The sequence below is a fragment of the Cynocephalus volans genome, chromosome 14 (genome assembly GCF_027409185.1).
Source record: "Cynocephalus volans isolate mCynVol1 chromosome 14, mCynVol1.pri, whole genome shotgun sequence".
Classification (NCBI taxonomy): Eukaryota; Metazoa; Chordata; class Mammalia; order Dermoptera; family Cynocephalidae; genus Cynocephalus; species Cynocephalus volans.
Window position 1 is genome coordinate 69,924,353 of NC_084473.1, and position 23,967 is coordinate 69,948,319.

At 37.4% G+C, this 23,967-nt stretch overlaps 1 protein-coding gene across 1 annotated transcript in view; it reads left to right on the forward strand.

Moving 5' to 3' along the window:
* Positions 1 to 23,967, forward strand: part of ALMS1 (ALMS1 centrosome and basal body associated protein) — a 195,664-nt gene that overhangs the window by 67,299 nt on the left and 104,398 nt on the right. The window contains 4 exon segments of the mRNA XM_063078238.1: positions 3,088 to 6,636; positions 6,763 to 7,683; positions 7,819 to 9,372; positions 10,429 to 10,562. Coding sequence (XP_062934308.1) covers positions 3,088 to 6,636; positions 6,763 to 7,683; positions 7,819 to 9,372; positions 10,429 to 10,562 — 6,158 coding nt within the window.

Consider the following 23,967-nt stretch of genomic DNA (forward strand, 5'->3'; position numbering starts at 1 on the left):
TTTAAAACTGCAGAAATTTCAGTCTACTTGCTGTATACACACAAAGGATACTTTTCAGACAGCCACACTTCTTAGCAGTGACTGAATTAGAGGCCTCATAATCCAGAAACATTCTAGTTTATGTAATTTACTTGGAATGATTACTAGTAAGAAGCCCTTAGTCATATGTAAAATGAATGTCTGGAATTGCACCTCATTTTTGTGTATGTGAAGGAAATAAAGTACTTTCTTGTTATTCTTATTAAATCAGATTATAGAGGACTTCAGAGTATACTTTGGAAATAAGACTATGCTGTCTTTGTCTCCTAAGGAAGCCCTCTATAAAGATTTGGTTCCTATGGGGAAGAGTTCTTGAGCAAATCCTAACCAAGTTGTTAGTCTTAATTTCCTTTCTAAGGGGGCACACAGTTCCCACCAATATAAAGTTTTGATATAGTCTTTTTTTTTGGCATCTGTCTTCCTCTTCATAGTCAAACTTTTCTCTTCAACCCACCCCCAGTTCTGAAAATGGATAGGTAATATAGTAATATTGTAGCACTCACACTTATTGTATTTATTCCTTTCTCTCAGGGCTGAGAGTAATAAGTACTCTAAAATTATGCCATCCATCATTATGAATTCCTTACTTACACAAACATGTTTCAAAAATGATAATTAATAGATTTATTATCACCAATGCTCCTGCCAGTTTGAAGTGTGTGTCCTTAATTTTACATAGAACTGTCAGGAATTGCTTCTTTAACACCGTGAGTCTCCTCCTGTACTTTTAGCAACTTAACCTGTAGTTGTTCTAGTTTTCTCTACTAATTTTTTTCTTCCCCCTGAATTCTTCTTACCTAAGGTCTTGTTATCTTATGTAAAACGGAATCTTTCAAGTATCTGGGTTGTACATCTTAACTCCTGGCCATTTATCTCATTTTTCCCCTTCCTGGCATCACTAATAATTTGTAATGGTCAAAGGGATGTAAAAACAGAAAAGTTCAAAAATCATTTGGAAAAACAAGGTTTTATTTTGTTAATCTGTTTTGATTTATTAACTTTTTGAGACTGTTTTGTTTCCTCACAAAAATTTTCGTAACACATATTCCTTTTCATGTTACAATGCAGGTTACGTTTTTCCTCTTCTCTTTCAGTTTTCTTGAAGAGTTAATACTTGATAACTTCTACTTCTTTATCTTATAATTCACTCTCAATCCATTTCATTCTGTGTTCAACTACATATTTGAAATTCACCAGTAGTGGAAACAGTTTAGAATGTAGAGTTAGAATTCAAAGGTTAAAGTGCTAGTTTTTGTCATTTACTCACTCTACAGCTCTAGAAAAATTATCTATCTTTGCTACTCAGTGTGGCCTAAGGACCAATAGCATTGGGTGTCATTGGGGAGCTTGTTAGAAATGCAGAATTTCAAGTCCTACCCCAGACCTACTGAATCAGAATCTGCAAGTTAACAAGATACCTACATTTAGAAGCACTGTTGTGTAGTCATCTTTGAAACTCAATTTCCCCAATCTGTAAAGTACAGAATACTTGCTGTGTATGTCAACCATCTTACCACCATCTGACATACCATATGTTTTATTGATTCATTTATTGTCTGCCTCTTCCTGCTAGAATATAATTTCTGTGAGGGAGGGATTGTTGTCTGTTTATTGCATATCTTCTATATCTAGAACTGTGCCTGGCACATAGTACACATTCATACTTTTTGAACGAACAAATAAATGAATGCATAACTGCTCAAATCCTGTCATTCCTACTGCAGTCATTTACTTTACACTGCCATTTAGAACTACTTTTATTTAGAATTACTGTATTAGACAGTGCAAATATGGAACATTTTTGTTATTGCAGAAAGTTCTGTTTAATTGTGCTGCTTAGACTTTCACATTCCTTCTCATCCATTTTGCACCCATATTTCTGCAGTACACTTCTCATCAAAACTGTCAACAACTCCTGTGCCATATAGAATTAAGTTTAAACTCCTCAGTGTAACCTTTAGAGTCTTTTACAATTTTGTATACTTAAAAAAAATACATGTATTAGACAGAGTGCATTTTTGGGGAGAGTCAGTCAAACCCAGTGCATGCATAGCATCCATTTTTTTTTTTTTTTTTTTTTTAATTTTTATTTTGTCGATATACATTGTGGCTGATTATTGCTCCCCGTCACCAAAACCTCCCTCCCTTCTCCTTCCCCCCCTCCCCCCAACAATGTCCTTTCTGTTTGCTTGTCGTATCAACTTCAAATAATTGTGGTTGTTATATCTCCCCCCCCCCCCCCCGGTTTGTGTGTGTGTGTGTGTATGTGTGTGTGTGAATTTATATATTAATTTTTAGCTCCCACCAATAAGTGAGAACATGTGGTATTTCTCTTTCTGTGCCTGACTTGTTTCACTTAATATAATTCTCTCAAGGTCCATCCATGTTGTTGCAAATGGCAGTATTTCATTCGTTTTTATAGCTGAGTAGTATTCCATTGTGTAGATGTACCACATTTTCCGTATCCACTCATCTGATGATGGGCATTTGGGCTGGTTCCAACTCTTGGCTATTGTAAAGAGTGCATAGCATCCATTTAGGCCATATTGTATTGCCCTCATGGGACTTAGAGGCAAGAGGAACCCATGAAAATAAACATGAGTTTTTTGCTGTGCCATGGATAATAAAGTCTTTTGTCTTTGACTAAGGATCTTATGTTCTCTGCTAGCATACATGACACAATAACAGGCAAACTATTGTCTTATAAGTAGGGTGAAATCAAACTGCAGGCCCAATAGCATTGTCCCATCCCATTTAAAATTCTTTAAAAATCCAAAATTTTAAGATCCATGTAATAATCCATTAAATGGATATACTGTTATTTTTAAACCATTACTTTAGTGTGGTATATTTCAATTATTTTCACTTTAGTTTTCTTTGTAACTAATACCTTTGTGTACAAATATTTATCTCCTTTGATGACTATTTCCTTTGGGTTTATTTCTAGAAGCTTAAAGGCCCAAGGTTGGGAAACCTGCTTTATTATTTTCAGGGATTTTCTTTATTGAAAAAAAAATATATAATATGAACAAATCTTTTTTTCCTTAGGAGGCATTTCTAAAGGAGGCACAGCTGAAATTACTCAATCTAACTTGAAATCAGGCATCACTACCACTCCTGGAGATTTAGACTTTGGGTCTCATTTATCCTTGTCCCTTGAGGACGTGACTCAGTTGGCTTTAAGTTCTCCTCAGGAGAATACTATTGGTCAACACACTGATACTCTCAACCAAAAGACATTAGCAGATACTCATCTAAGTGAAGAGACTCTGAAAGCCTCAGTTATTCCTGAACCAGCTGACCAGAAGACTGGAATACCAATAGTACCCTCTAATTTCTACTCACCTAGGGGGAAGCCCAATGTTTTCTACCAGCCAGTCTTGCCAGATAGTCATCTAACTGAAGAGACTCTGAAAGTTTCAGCTGTTCCTGGATCAGTTGACCAGAAGACTGGCATACTAACTGTAACTTCTAATGTCTACTCACATAGAGAGAATTCCAGTATTTTCTACCAACAGGCCTTGCCAGATAGTCAGATACTTGAAGAGGCTCTGAAAGTTTCAGCTGTTCATGGGCCAGGAGACCAGAAGACTGGCATACAAAGTGTAACCTCTACTTCCTTCTCACATAGAGAGAAACCCGGTATTTTCTACCAACAGGTCTTGCCAGGCAGTCAGATACCTGAAGAAGCTCTGAAAGTTTCAGCTCTTCGTGGACCAGGAGACCAGAAGACTGCAAGTGTAACCTCTACTTCCTACCTGCATAGAGAGAAGCCCAGTATTTTCTACCAACAAGAGTTGCCAGAGAGTCATTTAACTGAAGAGCCTCTGAAAGTTTCAGCTGCTCTTAGATCAGCTGACCAGAAGACTGGGATAACTACAGTTTCCTCCAGTACCTACACACATGGAGAGAAGCGCCTTTTTTTCTATCAGCAGACTTTACCAGAAAGTCATCTGACTGATCAGGCTCTGAAAGTTTCACCTGTTCCTGGACCCTCAGACCAGAAGACTGAGACAGCAACAGTACCCTCTACTTTCTACTCATACACAGAGAAGCCTGGTATTTTCCACCAACAAGAGTTGCCAGACAGTCATCTAACTGAAGAGGCTCTGAAAGTTTCAATTGTTTCTGGACCAGCTGATCAAAAGACTGGGACACCAAGTATTACTTCTACTTCTTACTCACATAGAGAGAAGCCTGGTATTATCTACCAACAGGATGAACCAGACAGTCATCTACCTGAAGAGACCCTGAAAGTTTCAGGTGTTCATGGAACAGCAGACCAGAAGTCTGGCATACCAACTGTAACCCCTACTTCACTTAGAGAGAAGCCCGGAATTTTCTACCGAAAGGCCTTTCCAGGTAGTCACATACCTGAAGTGGCTCTGAAGGTTTTAGCTGTTTCTGTACCAGCTGACCAGAAGACTGGCATACCAACATCTACTTCCTACTCACATAGAGAGAAGTCTAGTATTTTTGACCAACAGGCTTTGCCAGGTAGTCATCTACCTGAAGAGGCTCTTAAAGTTTTAGCTGTTTCTGGGCCAGCAGACCAGAAAACTGGGATACCAACAGTACACACTAGTTGCTACTCACAGGGAGAGAAGCCTGGTATTTTTTACCAACAAGAGTTGCCAGATAGTCATCTAACTGAAGAGCCTCTGAAAGTTTCAGCTACTCCTGGTCCAGCTGACCAGAAGACTGCAATACCAATAGTACCCTCTAATTCTCACTCACAGAGAGAGAAACATAGTACTTTGTACCAACAGGTGTTAATAGGCAGTCATCTACTTGGAGAGGGTCTGAAAGTGTCATTTATTTCTGGACCAGCTGACCAGAAGACTGGGATACCAACAGTACCTTCAGGTTCCGACACACATAGAGAGAAGCCCAGTATTTTCCATCAGCAAGAGGTGCCAGATGGTCATCAACCTGAAGAAGCTCTGAAAGTTTCAGCTGTTTCTGGACCAGCAGACCAGAGGACTGGGACACCTACAGTATTTTCTACTTCCTACTCATTTGGAGAGAATCCTGGTATTTTCTACCAACAGGCCTTGCCAAGTAGTCATCTAAGTGTAGAAGCTCTGAAAGTTTCAGTTTCTCCTGAACCAGCTGACCAGAAGACTGGCATACCACCTGTAACGTCTGCTTCTTACTCACGTAGAGAGAAGCCTGGTATTTTCTACCAACAGGCCTTGCCCAGTAGTCACCTACCGGAAGAGGCTCTGAGAGTTTCAGTTGCTCCTGGACCAGCTGACCAGAAGACTGGCATACCAACTGTAACCTCTACTTCCTACTCACACAGAAAGAAGCCTGTTATTTTCTATCAGCAGGCCTTACCAGATAGTCATCTACCTAAAGAGGCTCTAAAAGTTTCAGCTGCTCCTGGACCAGCAGACCAGAAGGCTGGGACACCAACTGTATCCTCTACTGCCTACTCACTTGGAGAGAAGCCTGTTTTCTACCAACAGGCCTTGTCAGACAGTCATCGAACTGAAGTGCCTCTGAAAGCTTCATTTGTTTCTATACCAGCTGAACAGAAGACAACGATACCATCAGTATCTTCAAGTTCTTACTCACTTGGAGAGAACCCCATTATTTTCTACCAACAGACCCTGCCAGATAGTCCTCTAACTAAAGAGGCTCTGAAAGTTTTAGCTGCTTCTGGACCAGCAGACCAGAAGACTGGGACACCACTGATATCCTCTACTCCCTACTCACTTGGAGAGAAGTCTGTTATTTTCTACCAACAGGCCTTGTCAGACAGTCATCTACCTGAAGAAGCTCTTATAGTATCAGCTGCTTCTGGACCAGCTGACCAGAAGACTGGAATACCAACAGTACCCCCTAGTTTATTTTCACACGGAGAGAGGCCCATTATTTTCTACCGACAGGTCCTGCCAGACAGTCAGCTAGCTAAAGAAGCTCTGGAAGTTTCACCTGTTTCTGGACCAGTTGACCAAAAGACTGGGATACCTACTGTAACTTCTCCTTCCTACTCAGGTAGAGAGAACCCCATTGTTTCTTACCAACAGGTTTTGTCAGATGGTCATCTAACTGAAAAGGCTCTAAGAGTTTCACTTGTTCCTGGCACAGCAGACCAGAAGACTGGGATAACAACACTAACCTCTAGTACCTCCTTACATAGAGAGAAGTCCAGTATTTCTTACCAGCAAAACTTGTGTGAATTTAATCAAGAAACTTTAAAACTTTTAGGTGTTGCTGAAGCAGCTGACCAGACGAATGTTATACAAATGGTGCCCTCTACTTCCTACTCACATAGAAATAAGTCCATTATTTTTTACCAGCAAGAGTTGCCAGATCATTCTGAAGAAGCCTTGAAAGATTTAGGGGTTTCTGAATCTGCTGACCAGAAGACTGGAATACAAATAGTGTCCTCTACCTCCTACTCACATAGAGAAAAGCCCATTATATCTTACCAGCAAGAGTTACCAGATATTACTGAAGAAGCTTTGAATGTTTTAGGGGTTCCTGAACTAGCTGACCAGAAGACTGGGACACAAACAGTGCCATCTACCCCCTACTCACATAGAGAGAAGCCCATTATTTCATACCAGCAAGAGCTGCCAGATCATTCTGAAGAAGCTTTGAAAGTTTTAGGGGTTCTTGGACGAGCTGACCAGAACACTGGGAAACGAATAGTGCCCATTACTTCCAACTCAGAGAGAGAGCAGTCCATCATTTACCAGCAGGAGTTGCCAGATCTTACTGAAGTAGCTTTGAAAGCAGTAGGGGTTCCTGGGCCAGCTGACCAGAAGACTGGGATACGAACTGTGCCCTCTACTCCCTATTCACATAGAGAGAAGCCCATTATTTCCTACCAGCAAGAGTTGCCAGACCTTACTGATGAAGCTTTGAAAGCAGTAGGGGTTCCTGGGCCAGCTGACCAGAACACTGGGATACGAACTGTGCTCTCTACTTCCTATTCACATAGAGAGAAGCCCATTATTTCCTACCAGCAAGAGTTGCCAGACCTTACTGATGAAGCTTTGAAAGCAGTAGGGGTTCCTGGGCCAGCTGACCAGAACACTGGGATACGAACTGTGCTCTCTACTTCCTATTCACATAGAGAGAAGCCCATTATTTCCTACCAGCAAGAGTTGCCAGAGCTTACTGATGAAGCTTTGAAAGCAGTAGGGGTTCCTGGGCCAGCTGATCAGAAGACTGGGATACGAACTGTGCCCTCTACTCCCTATTCACATAGAGAGAAGCCCATTATTTCCTACCAGCAAGAGTTGCCAGACCTTACTGATGAAGCTTTGAAAGCAGTAGGGGTTCCTGGGCCAGCTGACCAGAACACTGGGATACCAACAGTGTCCTCTAGTTTCTATTCACGTGGAGAGAAGCCCAGTGTTTTTCATCAGCAGGAGTTGCCAGATACTACTGAAGAAGCTTTAGATGTTTTTGTTCTTCCTGGACCAGGTGACCAGAAGACTGGGATACCAGCAGTACCTTTAAGTTACTATTTACGTAGAGAGAAGCCGAATGTTTTCTCTCAACAGGAGTCACCAGACAGCCATCTCACTGAAGAAGCACTGAAAGTTTCAGCTGTTCCTGTACCAGCAGAGCAGAAGACTGGGATACCAACAGGACCTTCCAGTTCCTACTCACATAGAGAAAAGCGCAGTGATTTTTATCAACAGGCCATGCCAGATCGTCATCTAATAGAAGAGGCTCCGAAGGCTTTATCTGTTCCTGGACTAGCTGACCCAAATAGTAGGATACCTGTGCTACCATCTAGTTCCTACACACATAAAGAGAAACTCACGGTTTCAGCTGTGGATATACCGGATGACCAGAAAACTGAGTTACCAACAGCTACCTCTAGTTCCTACTCAAATAGAGAGAAACCCAAGATTTCAACTGTGATTGGACCAGATGACCAGAAGACTCCATTACTGACAGTTTTTCATAGTTCCTATTCTCAAAGAGTAAAGCCTGGTATTTTCTTTCAACAGCAGTTGCCAGATGGAGATCAAAATGAAGATATTCTAAAGATTTCTACTGTCCATGAACCAACTGATGTGAATACTGGAATAGCAATACCTTTCTCTAGTTCCTATTTACATAGAGAGAAATCTAATAATTTCTATCCACAGGAATTGCCAGACAGACATCTTACTGAAGATGTGCTGAATGTTTCAACAATTCCTGGACCAGCTGACCAGAAAACGATGTTACCAACAGTTCCTCCTAGTTCCTTTTCACACAGAGAGAAACCAAATATTTTCTATCAAAAGGATTTTCCAGATAGACATTTAACTGAAGATGCTCTGAAGGTCTCAAGTGGTCTTGGGCCAGGTGATCAAATTATTGGGTTACAAACAGTTCCATCTGGTACTTACTCCCATGGTGAGAAGCACAAACTTATTTCAGAACATGTCCAAAGGCTGATAGATAATTTGAATTCTTCTGACTCCAGTGTTAGCTTAGACAGTGTGCCTTTAAATTCTCAGACTGATGATAGAATTGTACTAAATAAGCCAGAATCTTCAGGTTTTGGAGATGTTGTCTCTGAGGAAATCCGGGATACAGACAATAGTTCTAAAGCTCTTAAAGAAATTCGGACACTTTTAATGGAGGCAGAAAATATAGCACTGAAGCGATGTAATTTTCCTGCTCCCCTTGTCCCTTTCAGAGATGTTAGTGATATTTCATTCATACAATCTAAGAAAGTGGTTTGCTTCAAAGAACCCTCCACAAATGATGTATCTAACAGCAATTTGCTTCAGGGAGTGCCATTCACAGAGGAAAGCGCAAGCAACAGGAGTATACAGAAGGATATTGGCACACAGACGAACTTGAAATGCCAGAGAGGCTTTGCAAATTGGGAGTTTGTTCGTTCAACTACAGTTAAAAGTCCTCTACAGGAGGCAGAAAGCAAAGCCAATGTAGATGAAACCCTTAGGCAATATGCAGCAGCCAAATCTGTAATGAGGTCTGAACCTGAAGGGTGTAGTAGAACCATTGGGAAAAAAATTATTATTCCAATGATGACTGTCATAGAAAGTGACTCAAGTAGTGATGCAAGTGATGGAAATGGTTCCTGCTCATGGGACAGTAATTTACCAGACTCTTTGGAATCTGTTTCTGATGTTCTTCTAAATTTCTTTCCATGTGCCTCACCCAAGACAAGCATAACAGATAGCAGAGAGGAAGAGGGTATTTCAGAGAGTGAGGATAGTGGTGGCAGCAGTATAGATTCACTGGCTGCACATGTGAAGAATCTTCTGAAATGTGAATCCTCATTGAATCATGCTAAACAAATACTCAGAAATGCAGAGGAAGAGGAATGTCGGGTACGAGCACGAGGTAGGAACTGATAAGTTGTCATAAAGGCAGGTTCAGGCTTATAAACATAGTTTAGTAGTTTGTTTAAAGTTAGATGTTTGGAGTTCTAAATTTATGTTCATATAGAACTGTTAGAATGACTATATTTTCTATCAGCAATCCAGAAAAAGCCCATTTAACCAATAATGTAGCTAAGTCACAATATTAATTAGTGCTAGTCTGAGTTTAGGTTCTTAAGAGAAGTAGAATCTGATGTCTGACAGAGAGTAAGGAGGTAGTTTGGGCTTCTAAGCTCCTAAAAGTCTCTCATGTTTCCCTAATTCTTTCATTATAGTATCCTTATTTTGGTGGCAGAAAAAGCCTCCAATTTGCTCTGCTCTTAGTTGTTCTGTGTCCTAAAACTACATATATTTTCTCTAACCCCTAATTATTTCTAATAAAATTATTGGAGCTGATCTCAGACATTAGGGGGAAAAAACTTAACAAGGTATTTCACATAAAACTTGGGTTAGAGGTTAAAAAGAGACTACGTACTAATCCCATCAATCTCTAACAGTAGAATTGCATTAAAAAAGAAAGCAAAAATCTTTTAAGACAATGTGGGGAATATGTTTTGGGAGGGCAACTTATAAGAAATTCAAGCCAACCTGGGAATCTTCCCCTGAGGTTAACTTTATACATTGCTCCTTGCACATTCTGATTCTACAAAAATTTCCAAGTTTTATTTATTATTTTAAAATATCAGTTCTTATGGAAGCGGCAGTAATTGTAACAGTAGCTGAAAGAGGCAAAGGGACTCTCTTAGATGGAAGATTGAGATAAGAATGACAATAGCATATTTAAAGTGGCCTCTTTGGAGAAATATTTGTAGAGTATACTTTTTAAAAATCAGACTTTTCAGTGAAATTATTTCTCTCAAGAAGTCCTAATAGGTTGTCATATAATTGAGAACACATGCTAAGGATTGTGGTAGACATTAAATTGCGTATATTGATGATCTTCTGTGCTCTTATAGTTATTGACAAGTGATTACTTTTGCATTGTATTATCTCAAGTGTTTCTATGCTTTCTTTTCAGCCTGGAATCTGAAGTTTAATTTAGCACATGAATGTGGATACTCCATTTCAGAATTAAATGAAGATGACAGGAGGAAAGTAGAAGAGATCAAGGCAAAGTTGTTTGGTCATGGGAGAACAACTGACTTGTCCAAGGTATAAAAGAAATCTAGAAATGAAGAGAAAAATGTGAAAGAAATCTAGAAATGAAGAGAAAAATATGAAAAAATTGGTGGTAAAATCTGGATCTCTTACTTGGGGATTGATGACTCCAGCTGAATTGCTAATAATCTTTGGCTAAAGTGATAGGAGTCTTAATTCTTCAAAAGTTAAGATTTAAGAATTAGATTCTGTAAGTTTTGATTAATTCTAAATTTACTGAGAAAAATTTATCATTTTAGAAAAATAAGAATCGATGTGCTTGTTTTATCAATACGTTGTTAGAGGGACTAAAGGTATCGCTATATTGTTCGAGGGACTAAATGTCACCTTTGTTTTCTCTTGAGGATGATATCTTGAAAGGCAGATGCAGTCCAGATATTTTCAGGTGTATATCCCTGCTTAAGAACACACAGCTATAATAGCTTAGGCATAAATGACTTGCTTTGTACTAGTACTTATTTTTCTTCTATGAAGAATTATTTCATGCATAGAAGTGAATATATGATACATTTATATAAAGAATAAAGAGAAGTAAAAATAATTTCCTGTATATCAACTATTCAGCTTGAGAAATAGAACATTATCAAATACCACTGCAGGTTTTTGTGTCCCCTTTCTCAGTCGTCTTTTCTATTTCTTTCTTCTTATCCTGACACGTTGATTTCCCTGCTCTCCAGTATGGTTTTCAACTCTATGTAAATGGAATCAGCATGATACATATTCTTTTGAGAAATGGGTTTTTCACATTCTAGGTTTTTGAGATTCTCTTATGTATATGTACATAGTTTTAGTTTATTCCTTATTATTCTACAGTATTCCAGCATATGAATATTTGCAATTTATCCGTTCTCCTGTGGATAAGGCAATTGTTCTGCTATTGCAAACAGTAATAGGGTATAATAATACCTATCTTATAGGGTTTTGGTATGGATTACATGAGGTAATGCCTGTAAAATGCTTAGTAGAATGTGTGATATCCAGTTGGTGCTCAATAACTGGCAGCTGTTATTATTAATCCTATAAGAATTGGTATAGCTATGATGTGCATGATCTTTATGGCCTGATTCATAGAGCTTTTTAGAAAACTATTCTTCAGTGATATAGCTTAATTATTTGACTTATCTCAGTTCTGGAAAAATTTTTTTAAAGTATAAATTAGATTGGATTTTAGGTTTTACATATATGCTTGTGAAAAACAAAATGGATAATTAGTCGTACTAGCACCATTTATTAAAAGTACATTTTTTCCCCCAGTGATGTGCATTTCCCTATTTTTATAAATTTTAATGTGTTGATATTTCCAGATCCCTCATCAATCAAATTACCTTCCTTTGGATAGACTCTAGTTTGTCTGTTTTTCTGAAAACAGATTATCCTGAATTAGATTAAACACAGAATTTCATTTGTGATCTGACCAGCATGAAGTATATTTGGTAATTCTCCTTTTGCCAGTGCATTCTGAGATTTCTAAAGGTCACATCACAGTTTGGCATTCTTAAAAAAACATGAACTGCAGCCAAGATTTCTATTTCCATTTCTTTTGTCGGTATAATACTTTTTACCTCTGCTGTATTTCTTTTTATTGGTTCCATATCAATGTTCATCCTGTTGAAATGATTTTGAATCTAAATTTGATCATCTGTTATATTAAATATCCCTTCTAACTTCATACCATTTGTATATTTGGTATATATTTTTATCCAAGTTATTGATAAAAATGTTTATGGAGAAAAAGCCTAAAACTTTTTGAATAAGGTTACTGTAACACATATGGTGAGTACTTCACCATGCTATCATTCAACCCACAGTTCACCATCTTATATTTGACTTTCTTCAATTTGTTAACTAAGTGATTATGAAATATAGTTTGACTAGTATGTCTTGTTCTTAGAGAACCCATATTGACCACCTGGTACATATATTTTTGGATACTTCTGGGTACTAACTTAAATATATTGTCATTTCCCTTTACAACTTCTCTAAAAGTGTAGTTTTACATGGATATATAGTATTCCATTGTATGAATACAAGGAATGTTCAAAAAGTTCATGAAAAAATTCGTATTACTTTTTTTTTTTTGCAGTGTTAAAGATTAACATTTACTTGAATGCCATTCAAAGGAGCCCATGGTAGCCAAGGGGGCTTTTGAGACCCCGGGCTCCTTGATAGCGTAGAATCATAGCATTTGTGAGTAAAATTATGGACGGGAGTTATGGGAGTTGTGAGAGTTGTGTGTGAATCTGATTGGTCGGTAGTGAGGTCAACACAATTATTTTTGGCATCTTGCCATGGTGTCTTAGAGTCCAGGGTGTGTGCACTTCAAAGCAGGTTTGTAGTTGTATGTTATCTGTGAAGACAACTTGATATTGTTATCCTAAGCCATAAGGCATTTAAGGAACAAACATCCTGACCCCAGATCAAGGCTTAACCTGAGAAAATTTGTTTAATCATCTCTATTCTTATCTTATTATTGTTGCTCCTAGGAATCCTGTCTGTCCTGCTTGTTCAAGCAGTTTTTTTCTTTAGCTATCTTCCTTCTCCTTCCCCCCAGACTGGGGTCAGGGGCATAGCTACGAGAGATCAGGGTTTGTTTCCCAGTTTCACTGATTGGGAGCTCAACTAGGGCTGACAGTTCAGGGCCTTAGTACACTTCTGTACAGTCTTCTCCTCATGGCTGCTTGAGCTTTCTCACAGATGGTGGCTGTGTTCCAAAAGGAAGGAGGTGAGGGGCCGGCCCGTGGCTCACCCGGGAGAGTGCGGTGCTGATAACACCAAGGCCCCGGGTTCGGATCCCATATACGGATGGCTGGTTCGCTCACTGGCTGAGCGTGGTGCTGACAACACCAAGTCAAGTGTTAAGATCCCCTTACCGGTCATCTTTAAAAAAAAAAAAAAAAACAACAAAAGGAAGGAGGTGGAAGCTGCCAGTTCACTTAAGACAAAGATTCAAAAGTCCCAAATACCACTTCTGCTGCACTGTATTGGTCAAAGCAATCACAAGGCTAGTCTAGGGGAAATAAACTACATCTCTTAATGAGGGAGTGGCATTTGCATGCAAGAAGAGAAGAAATTGATGGTGGACATATTTGGAGATGACCTTCCATAGTTAAACCTCTGGCCACTCCCATGTGCAAAATACACTCACCCCTCCCTTAAAATTCTCATCTCATTATGGAATTAGTTCATAGTCTAGATGTCATCATTTCAGTCAGGTACAAATGAGGATGAAGCATCTCTGGTCTGCTCCATGAATGTAGCTTTTCAGCTGTGGTTTCTTGGGTGCAGAGATAGTTCTGGAGATCAGAAGTCCAAAATTAAGGTGTTGGCAGGGCCGTGCTCCCTTGGGGGTCTCTAGGAGAGAATCCTTCCTTGCTTCTTCCAGCTTCCAGTGGCTCCAGGCAATCCTTGGTTTGAGGCTGCACCACTCCAGTCTCTGCCTCTGACTTCACATGGCATTCCCGTCTGTGTCTGTATTGTCTTTTAATTCCATTTTTTCCATAGACTTTTTGAAGTACACTTGTATAAAAACCCACTGTTGGGCATTTGTTTGTTCATTCCACAAATATTTATTGAATGCCGAGTATGTGCCATCACTTGTCTGTATGCTGAGGACATATCACTGGACAAAACAGACAAAAATTTCTTTCTTGTGGAGGTTACATTCAAGTGTGAGGATACAGACAGCAAACAAATAAATTAATAAAACATAGAATATGTCAGTTGCTGAGATAAATGCCAGGGAGACAAATAAAGGAGAATGTTCAAGGAAGGACCTCAGAAGGAGGTATTGAATCAAATATCTGAAGAAAGTGAGAGAGTAAGCCATTTGGATATTGGTGGCAAGAGCATATCATACAGAAATAGCATGTACAAAATCGCTGAGGTCAGATTATGCCCAATGTTTCAAAGCATAGTAAGGAAAGGAGGCCAAAATGGATGGAGAGAGAGAATGAAAGGGACAACATCAGATTGTAGAGGGCAGTGGTTCCTATCTAGTGTAGTAAATGTCTCCCAAAGGGAAATTTTGAAAATTTATGTAGGTTTTTTGCCAACTCAGTTATTGGGGGTTGCTTCTGACATTCAGTAGATAGGTGTCAGAGATGTTACAAGTCCTGTAATGCACAGGATAGTCCCACATAATGAAGAATTGTCCCTTGTCACATACAACTTTTGAATGTTCCTCTAGATATTCATGTTGTTGAAAAACTTGTTATAAATTATTTTAGTGTTTCATTTGTAATGTTTCTTTAGATTCTGTCAGTGTAGAAGTTTCTCTTTTTCCTTGTCTTTCACAACACATTTTTGAAAAGTAAAACCTTGTTCGTTCGCAGGTGTCCTTCAAATTAAGCTTATCTGATGCTTTATCATGATTAAATTCAGGTTTGATTTTTGTGTAGGAAAGCCACAAAAGTGATGTGCTTTTCATAATGTATCATATCTGGAGGCATATTATGTTAATTTATCCCAATACTGGTAATGGTAGCTTTTACCACTTAGTTAAGAAGGTTATCTGCTGGGTTTCTCCACTTTAAAGTCAATTATTTATATTTTATACATTAATTTTAATATACAATCTATTATATGTAATATGTATAAATCAATGTATATATTAATTTTATATGTTGTATGTATTAATAAGCAATTAACAAGTATTAGGGAATGATTCTTTGGGACTCTGTAAATATCTATTTTAGCATCTATTGATGATTCTTCCCTGAATCATCTATTGATAAAATAGGTATAATTTGGTGATTTTTTAAAAATTTCCATCATTGCTTCCACTTTCATTAATTGGAATTCTATGGTAAGTTAGTGGTTTCCTTTCTCCCTTATTTGTTTACTTATATCAGTATGAACTCGTAGATTTTTCTTTTACTCAGAGGGTCACAATCTGTTACTATTATTGTTTATTTTAATATTCAAATTATCCCACACTTGCCAATGAGAGCTGTTGTGAACTGGCTTCTGTGTATCTTTCTTTTCCTTCCTTCCTTCCTTCTTTCTTTCTTTCCACCTTCCCCCCCTCCCTTCCTCTCTTCCTTCCTCCGAAAGCAAGTCTTTTTATTTTCCATGTTTCCTCCTAGGAATTATCTATATGCTGGTAATGCAGTTCTTTTTATTTAAAACATAATTCATTGTACATATCTGTAGGGTACAGTGTTGAATATAAATACCTGTGTGCGATATGTGATGCTCAAATCAGGATAATTAGTAAATTCAACATTATATACAATGTAATCATTTCTTGTGGACCTTTACCAATTTCTCTCTAACCCCCTTTCCCCTCCTGCTTTCCCACGTCTGGTGGCCTCAGTTATGTTCTTTCCATTTTTGAATTATTGTGATTGTTCTTTCTTTCTTTCTCTTTCTTTCTTCCTTCCTTTCTCTTCCTTCCTTCCTCCCTTTCTTCCCTTTCTTTCCTTTCTTTGCTTTTGTTTTAACTGGCCCGTACAGAGATCAGAAACCTTGACCTTGGTGTTATAACATCGTGCTCTAACCAACTGAGGTGACTGGCCAGTCTGATGTATCTTTCTTTTTATTTTTTTATTTAGTTTATTTTTTTAAGCTCGTGTTCAGGAGTGAGGACATGTTGCATTTCTCTTTCTGTGCCTGCCTTATTTCAATTAACATAATTTTCTTTAGATTCATCCATGTAACTGTGAATGACAGAATTTCATTCTTTTTTATGGCAGAGTAGTACTCCATTGCTTATATATACCACATTTTCCTTATTCAGTAAGCCATCAATAGACATTTAGGTTGGTTCCAACTCTTGCCAATTGTAAATAGAGCTGCAATAAACTTGGGCATGCAGGTATCCCTTCAAGATGATTTCCATTCCTTTGAGTAAATATTCCAGCAATGGAATTGTTGGATCATGTGGCATCTATAGTTGTTTGAGGAACCTCCATACCATTTTCCGTAATGGCTACACTAACTTACAGCCCCAGGAACAGTGTAGGAGAGTTCCCCTTTCTCCACATCCTCTCCAGCATTTGTTATTCTCTGTCTTCTTGATAACAGCCAGTCTAACTGGAGTGAGATAATATCTCAGTGTAGTTTTGATTTGCCTTTCCCTGATGCTTAGTGATTTATTCAGTATCTGTTGGGTATTTGTGTATCTTCCTTTGAGAAATGGCTGTTCATCTCCTATGTCCATTTTTTAATCAGGTTACTTTTTTTTTCACCATTATGTTTGAGTTCCTTGAATACTCTGGATATTAATCCCTTGTTGGATGCATTGTTTGCAGATATCTTCTATTTCGTAGGTAGTCTTTTCACTCTGTTAACTGTTTCTTTTGCTGTGCAGAAGCTTTTTAGTTTGATATAATCCCATTTGTTTATTTTTTATTTTGTTGCCTGTGCTTTTGGGGTCTTATTCATGAAGTCTTTGCCCAGGCCTACTTCCTGTAATGTTTTCCTTATGTTTTCATTAAGGAGTTTTATAGTTTCAGGTCTTAATTTAAGTCTTTAATCCATTTTGAGTTGATTTTGGTATATGGCAAGAGGTACAGGTCGAGTTTCATTCATCTGCATATGGATGTCCAGTTTTCCCAGTACTGTTTCTTGAAGAGCAGTCTTTTCCCCAGTGTATATTCTTATTGCCTTTGCCAAAGATCAGTTGGCTGTAGTATGTGGGTTGATTCCTGGGTTCTGTATTCTGTTCCATTGGTCCAAGTGTCTGTTTTTATGCCAGTACCATGCTGTTTTAGTTACTATAGTTTTGTAATATAACCTATAGTCAGATAGTGTTATATCTCTAGCTTTATTTTTTTTTGCTCAGGATTGCTTTGGCTATTGGGGGTCTTTTGTTATTCTATATGAATGTTAGGATTGTTTTTTCTGCTTCTGTGAAGAATGTCATTGGTATTTAGATGGGGATTGAGTTGAATATGTAGATCATTTTCGGTAGTATGGACATGTTCACAGTTTCATTTCTTCTAATCCAAGAGCATGGAATGCCTTTCCATCTTTTTGTGTCCTCTTTAATTTCTTTCAATAGTGATTTGTAGTTCTCATAGAGATCTCTCACTTTCTTGGTTTAATTGATTCCTAGGCATTTTATTTTTTTTGTGACTATTACAAATGGCTTGCTTTCTTGATTTCTTTTTCTGCTAGTTTGTTGTTGGAGAATTCAAATGCTACAGATTTTTGTGTGTTGATTTTGTATCCTGCAACTTTACTGGAAACATTTATCAACTCTAAGAGTTTTTTTGTAGAGTCTTTAGTTTTTCTATGTATAGGATCATGCCATCTGCAAACAGGGACAATTTGACTTTGTCTTTTCCTATCTGGATGTCCTTTATTACCTTCTTTTGTCTGATTGCTCTGTCTAGTACTTCCAATACTATGTTAAGTAGGAGTGGTGAGAGTGGGCATCCTTGTCTTTTCCCCATTTTTAAGGGAAAAGCTTTCAGCTTTTCTCCATTCAGGATGTATTAGCAATGGGTTTGTCATATATGGCTTTTATTGTGTTGAGATACTTTCCTTCTATACCTAATTTGCTGAGAGTCTTTATCATAAAGGGATGTTGAATTTTGTCTAACGTGTTTTCTGTGCCTATTGAGATAACCATATAGTTTTTGTCCTTGATTTTGTTGATGTGGTATCACATTTATTGAGTTGAGTGTGTTGAATCATGCTTGCATCCGTGGGATGAATCCCAGTTGACCATGGTGTATAATTTTTTTGATGTGTTGCCGTATTCTGTTTGCTACTTTTTTATTGAGGACTTATGCATCTATGTTAATCAAAGATGCTGTCCTAATTTTCTTTTTTTGTTGTATGTTTGTCTGGTTTTGGTGTTAGGGTGATGCTGGCCTCATAGAATGAGTTTGGGAGAATGGCCTCTGTTTCCATTTTTTGGAATTGTTTGAAAAGAATTGGTATTAGCTACTCTTTAAAGGTTTGGTAGAATGCAGCAGTAAAGCATCCTTTCCTGGGCCTTTCTTTTTCAGGAGACTGCTGATTACTGCTTTAATCTCATTGCTTGTTCTTGATCTGTTTGACTTTTCTGTTTCTTCCTTGTTCAGTCTTGGTAGTTTGTATGTGTCCAGAATTTATCCATTTCCTCCAGGTTTTCAAATTTGTTGGCATATAGTTGTTTATAATAGTCTCTAATGATTCTTTGTATTTCTGTAGTATTGGTTGTAATGTCTCCTTTTTCATTTCTGATTTTTGTTATTTGTGTCTTCTCTCTTTATTTAGTTAGTCTAGCTAATGCTTTGTCTATTTTGTCTTCTCCAAAAACTAACTTTTTGTTTCACTGACCTTTTATATCATTTTTTGAGTCTCTTTCATTTAGTTCTGTTCTGATCTTAATTATTTCTTTCTACCCACTAATTTTGGTATTGGATTGTTGTTGTTTTTCTAGTTCTTCGAGGTGTAACATTAGGTTATTTATTTGAAGTCTTTCTATTCTTTTGATGTAAGCATTTATTGGAATAAATTTCCCTCTTAGTATTGCTTTATCAGTATCCCAAAGGTTTGGTATAATGTGTTTTTATTTTCATTAGTTTCAATAAATTTTTTGATTTCCTGTTTAATTTCTTCTTGGAACCATAGGTTGTTCAAGAGCATGTTGTTTAATTTCTGTGTGTTTGTATAGTTTCCAGAGTCTCGCTTGTTAATGATTTCTAGTTTTAATCCATTGTGGTCTGAAAAGATACTTGAAATGATTTCAGTGTTTTAAAGTTTGTTGCATCAGTTTGTGATTCAATATATGGTCTGTCCTGAAGAATGTTCCATGTGCTGATGGGAAGAACATAATTCTGTAATGATTGGATGAACAGTTTTGTATGTATCTGCCAGGCAATTTTGTCTAAGGTATAGTTTAAATCCTGTGTTTCTCTGTTGGTTTGTTGCCTAGATGATCTGCCCAATGTTGAGTGAGTGGGTTCAGGTCCCCCAGTATTATTATATTGGGGTGTATCTTTTTCTTTAGTTATAATTGTATTTGCTTTATATATGTGGGTGCTCCAGTGTTGGGTGCATATATATTTATGATTGTTATGTTTTCTTGCTGGATAGATCCCTTTATTATTATATAATGGCCTTCTTTATCTGTTTTTATGGTTTTTGGTTTAAAGTCTACTTTATCCAATGTAAGAATAGGTACTCCTGCTCGTTTTTGATTTCCATTTGTGTGGTGTACCTTTTTCCACTTTTTCACTGTTATTCTGTGTGTTGTTACAGGTGAGGTTTGTCTCTTGAAGACAGCATATAATTGGGTGTAGCTTTTTAATCTAGTCCATCAGTCTGTGACTTTTAAGTGGGGAGTTTAATCCATTTACATTTAGGGTTGTTATTGAAAGGTATTGTCTTACTCCTGGCATTTTTCAATTTTCATTTGAATGTTTTAAATATATTTAGTTCCTTTCTTCCCCTTTTACTTATCTTCAGTGTTTGTTGGTTTTTGAGGTGGTTGTTTGAGGATATAGTTTCTTTCTCTTTCTTTTTTGCATTTTTGTTCTACCACAGGGTTTTTGTTGTTTCTTGTGTATTTATGGTAGTGATTATCATTTTTTGGATTCCCAATGCAGGACTCCCTTGAGGATTCTTGCAGGGCTGGTTGTGTTGTGGTGAATTCCTGTGGTTTTTGTTTGTCTGGGAAATACAGTATTTCTCCTTCATTTCTGAAGGATAGCTTTGCTGGTATTCTTGGTTGGCAGTTTTTTCGTTTAGTAATTTGAATATATCATCCCATTCTCTTGTAGCCTATAGCGTTTCAGTTGAGAAGTCTGCTATTAGTCTGATGTGGATGCCCTTCTAGGTGACTTGATGCTTCTGTCTTGCTGTTTTTCGGATTCTCTCTTTGAGTTTTGCCAATTTGATTATAGTATATTTCAGAGAGGACCTTTTAAAATTGAATCTGTTTGGGGATATTTGAGCCTCCTGGATCTGAATGTCTATACCTGGGAAATTTTCTACTGTTACCTGGTTGAATATATTTTCAATACATTTTCTTTTCCCCTTCCAGAACACCCATGGTTTACATGTTTGTGCACTTAAGGTTGTGTGCTAGCTGTCTTTGATTTTCATTTTTTTTTTAATCCTTTTTGTTTGTTTGTTTGTTTGCCTGGGTTATTTTGAAAAGACTATCTTGAAGATCAGAAATTCTTCTCCTGCTTCTTCTAGCCTACTGTTTAAGCTCTTGGATGTGTTTTTAATTTTGTTGAATGAATCTTTCACTTCCATGAATTGTGCTACATTCCTTTATAAGGTATTAATCTCTTTGAAAATTTCCTCCTTGATATCCTGGTTTTTATTCCTCCTTTCATTATGTTGTCTAACTGAGTCTTCTAGTATCTCATTGAGTTTTCTTAAGATTGTTGCTCAGAATTACTTTTCAGTCATTTCAAGAGTTTCTTGCTCTATAGGGTCTGGTATTTGAGAATTACTGTATTCTTTTGCTGGTGTCATATTTTACTGGATTTTTGTATTTCTCATACCTCTACACTGATGTCTGGTAATCTGGTAGAACAGTTGCTTCTTCTATTCATCTGGAGTGGAGTTTAAGGAGAGAGACTTCCTCTCTTTTTTCCATCTCTCTGGTGATGCTCCTTGTGTCAATACAGTGAAGTGTCTGGTGGGCCACATGTGTGGTGGCTGTGCCTACTGCTGTGGCAGTGAGCTGCTTTTTTGGTGGCTGTGACAGTGGCTGTGCTGGGCCACCTGCATGGAAGTGGTGTTTTCCCCATGCTGCCTGCTGCCAGGAGAGGATGCTGCCTATTGCTCCTGCCTATGACCCCATGTGTATTTCTGCCTGCTGCCAGGCAGTGGGGGCTGCCCACAGCTTCTGTCTAGGACCTTGTGCATGCTCTTACCTGCTGCCAGGAGGTGGGGGCTGCCCATGGCTCAATATTGTATATTAAAAATCCATTTGAAGTCATTGAAAAGCTGCCAAGACCAAAGATGTGAAGGGCCAATATGTGGGATTTCTGAAATCTAGTTTAAGATGAGTCTTTCATTTGGGAGGTCTCTGGGGTAGCTTCTCTGGGATTTCCTTGGGTTTCTCCTCATGGCCCAAGATTGCAGCCATCTTTATTTTTTAAAACTGTTTCTCATCACTTATTGATTTTCAAGTAAATTTTGCATTAAATAGCAATGCATATTTCATTTCTTTATATAGAGCATATTTTTACTTTTAGTCCTTAGTGACTGTGTGTGTCTGTTTTGGTTTATGTGACAGTGACGAACTACTTATTTGTTTTTTGAGTTGTTACATGAAGTCTGTGACATGTGATAGTAAGGTGAGCAATGAGAGAATAATATAACCTGATAAAACTCACATAGATCTGTTGAGAAGAAAGAATTTTAATTGCAACGTAGTCTCTGGAAATTAGTAAAGGACATATCAGCTAATCAGGCCTTTTGTAACAGCTTTATCTCAATATAATTTACTGTGCATACCATACGGTTCACCCATTTAAAGTATATAATTCTATGGTTTGTTGAATGATCTGATAACCTAATTTTAGAACATTATCATCCTCCTCTTCCTCCACCAATCTCTAGCCCTCTTCAACCACTAATTTACTTTTTCTCCCTAGGGATTTACCTATTCTGGACATTTCATATAAATGAAATCATAATATGGGATCTTTTGTGACTGCCTTCTTTTACTTAGCATAATGTTTTTGTTAATCATCCATGTTATGTTGTAGCATTATTCAGTACTTTATTCCTTCTTATTGCCAAGTAATATTCCATTGTGTGGATGTACCATATTTTGTTTAGCCAGTCATTAGTTGATAGACATTTGGGTTGTTTCCACTTTTTGGTTATTTTGAATAGTGCTGTTGTGAATATGAGTGTACGTGTTTTAGAGTGGACATGTTTCATTTCTCTTGGATATATGTCTAGGAGTGGAATTGCTGGGATATATGGTAATTCTACATTTAACATTTTGAGGAATTGATAAACTGTTTTTCAAGGTGGCCGCACTATTTTACATTAACACAAGCAGTGTATGAGGGTGGCAGTTTCTCCGCATCCTTTCCAACATTTGTTATTTTCCTTTTGATTATAGACATTCTGGTAAGTATGTAATGGTATTCATTGTATTTTTTATGTACTTTCTTCTAATGACTAATGATGTTGAACATCTTTTTATGTGCTTATTCTTCATTTATCTTCTTTGGAGAAATGACTCAATTCAAATTATCTGCCCATTTTTAAATTTGTCTTTTTACTGTTGCATTGCAAACATTCTTTATGTATCCTGGATATTAGATCTTTAGCAGATACATGATTTGCTAATATTTTCTCCCATTCATTAGTCTATCTTTTCACTTTCTTGATGGTGATCTTTGAAACTCAGAAGTTTAAAATTTTGATAAAGTCCATCTTATCAGACTTTTGTTGCTTGTGCTTTTGGTGTCATATCTAATAAATCATTGTGTAACCCATGGTCATAGAGATTTAGCATTTTCTTCCATGAGATTTAGTTTTAGTTTTGATAAAATATATATAACATAAAATTTACCATTGTAACCATTTTTAAGTGCACAGTTCGGTTGGGTTAAGTACGTTCATATTGTTGTGCAACCAATCTTCAGAACTCCTGTCATCTCGCAAAACTAAAATTCTATACCCATTAAACAAAAATTCCCCATTCTCCCTTTCCCCTCAGCCCCTAGCAACAACCATTCTACTTTTTGTCTCTATGAATTTGACTACTCTAGGTATCTCATATAAGTGGAATCATACAGTGTTTGTCTTTTTGTGACTGGCTCATTTCATTTAGTATTATGTCCTCAGAATTCATTCATGTTACAGCATGGGTCAGAATCTTCTTCCTTTTTAAGACTTTATAATATTCCATTGTATGTGTATACCACATCTTTTGTCCATTCTTCTATTGATGGACACTTGAGTTACCTCTGCCTTTTGGCTTTTGTGAATATTGCTGTTTTGAACATGGTTGTGTAAATATCTCTTTGAGATCCTGCTTTTCACTTCTCTTGGGTATGGACCCAGAAGTGGAATTTCTGGATTATATGGTCATTCTATTTTTAAGTTTTTGAGGAAGCTCCATACTGTTTTCCATAGAGGTTACACTGTTCTACGTTCCTACCAACAGTGTACAAGTGTTCTCATTCCTTTACATCCTCACCGGCGCTTGTTATTTTCTGGTTTTTGTTTTTGTTTTTGTTTTTTTTAAATAATGGCCATTCCAAAAGATCCAAGGTGATATCTTATTGTGGTGCTGATTTGCATTTTCCTGATGATTGGTGATGTTGAACTTCTTTTCATATGCTTCTTGGCCATTTGTACATCTTCTTTGGGGGAATATCTGTTCAAGTACTTTGTCCATTTTTGAATTGGGGTTTTTGTTGTTGTTAGATTATAGGAGCTCTTTATATATTTTGGATATTAACCCATTATTATTAAGATA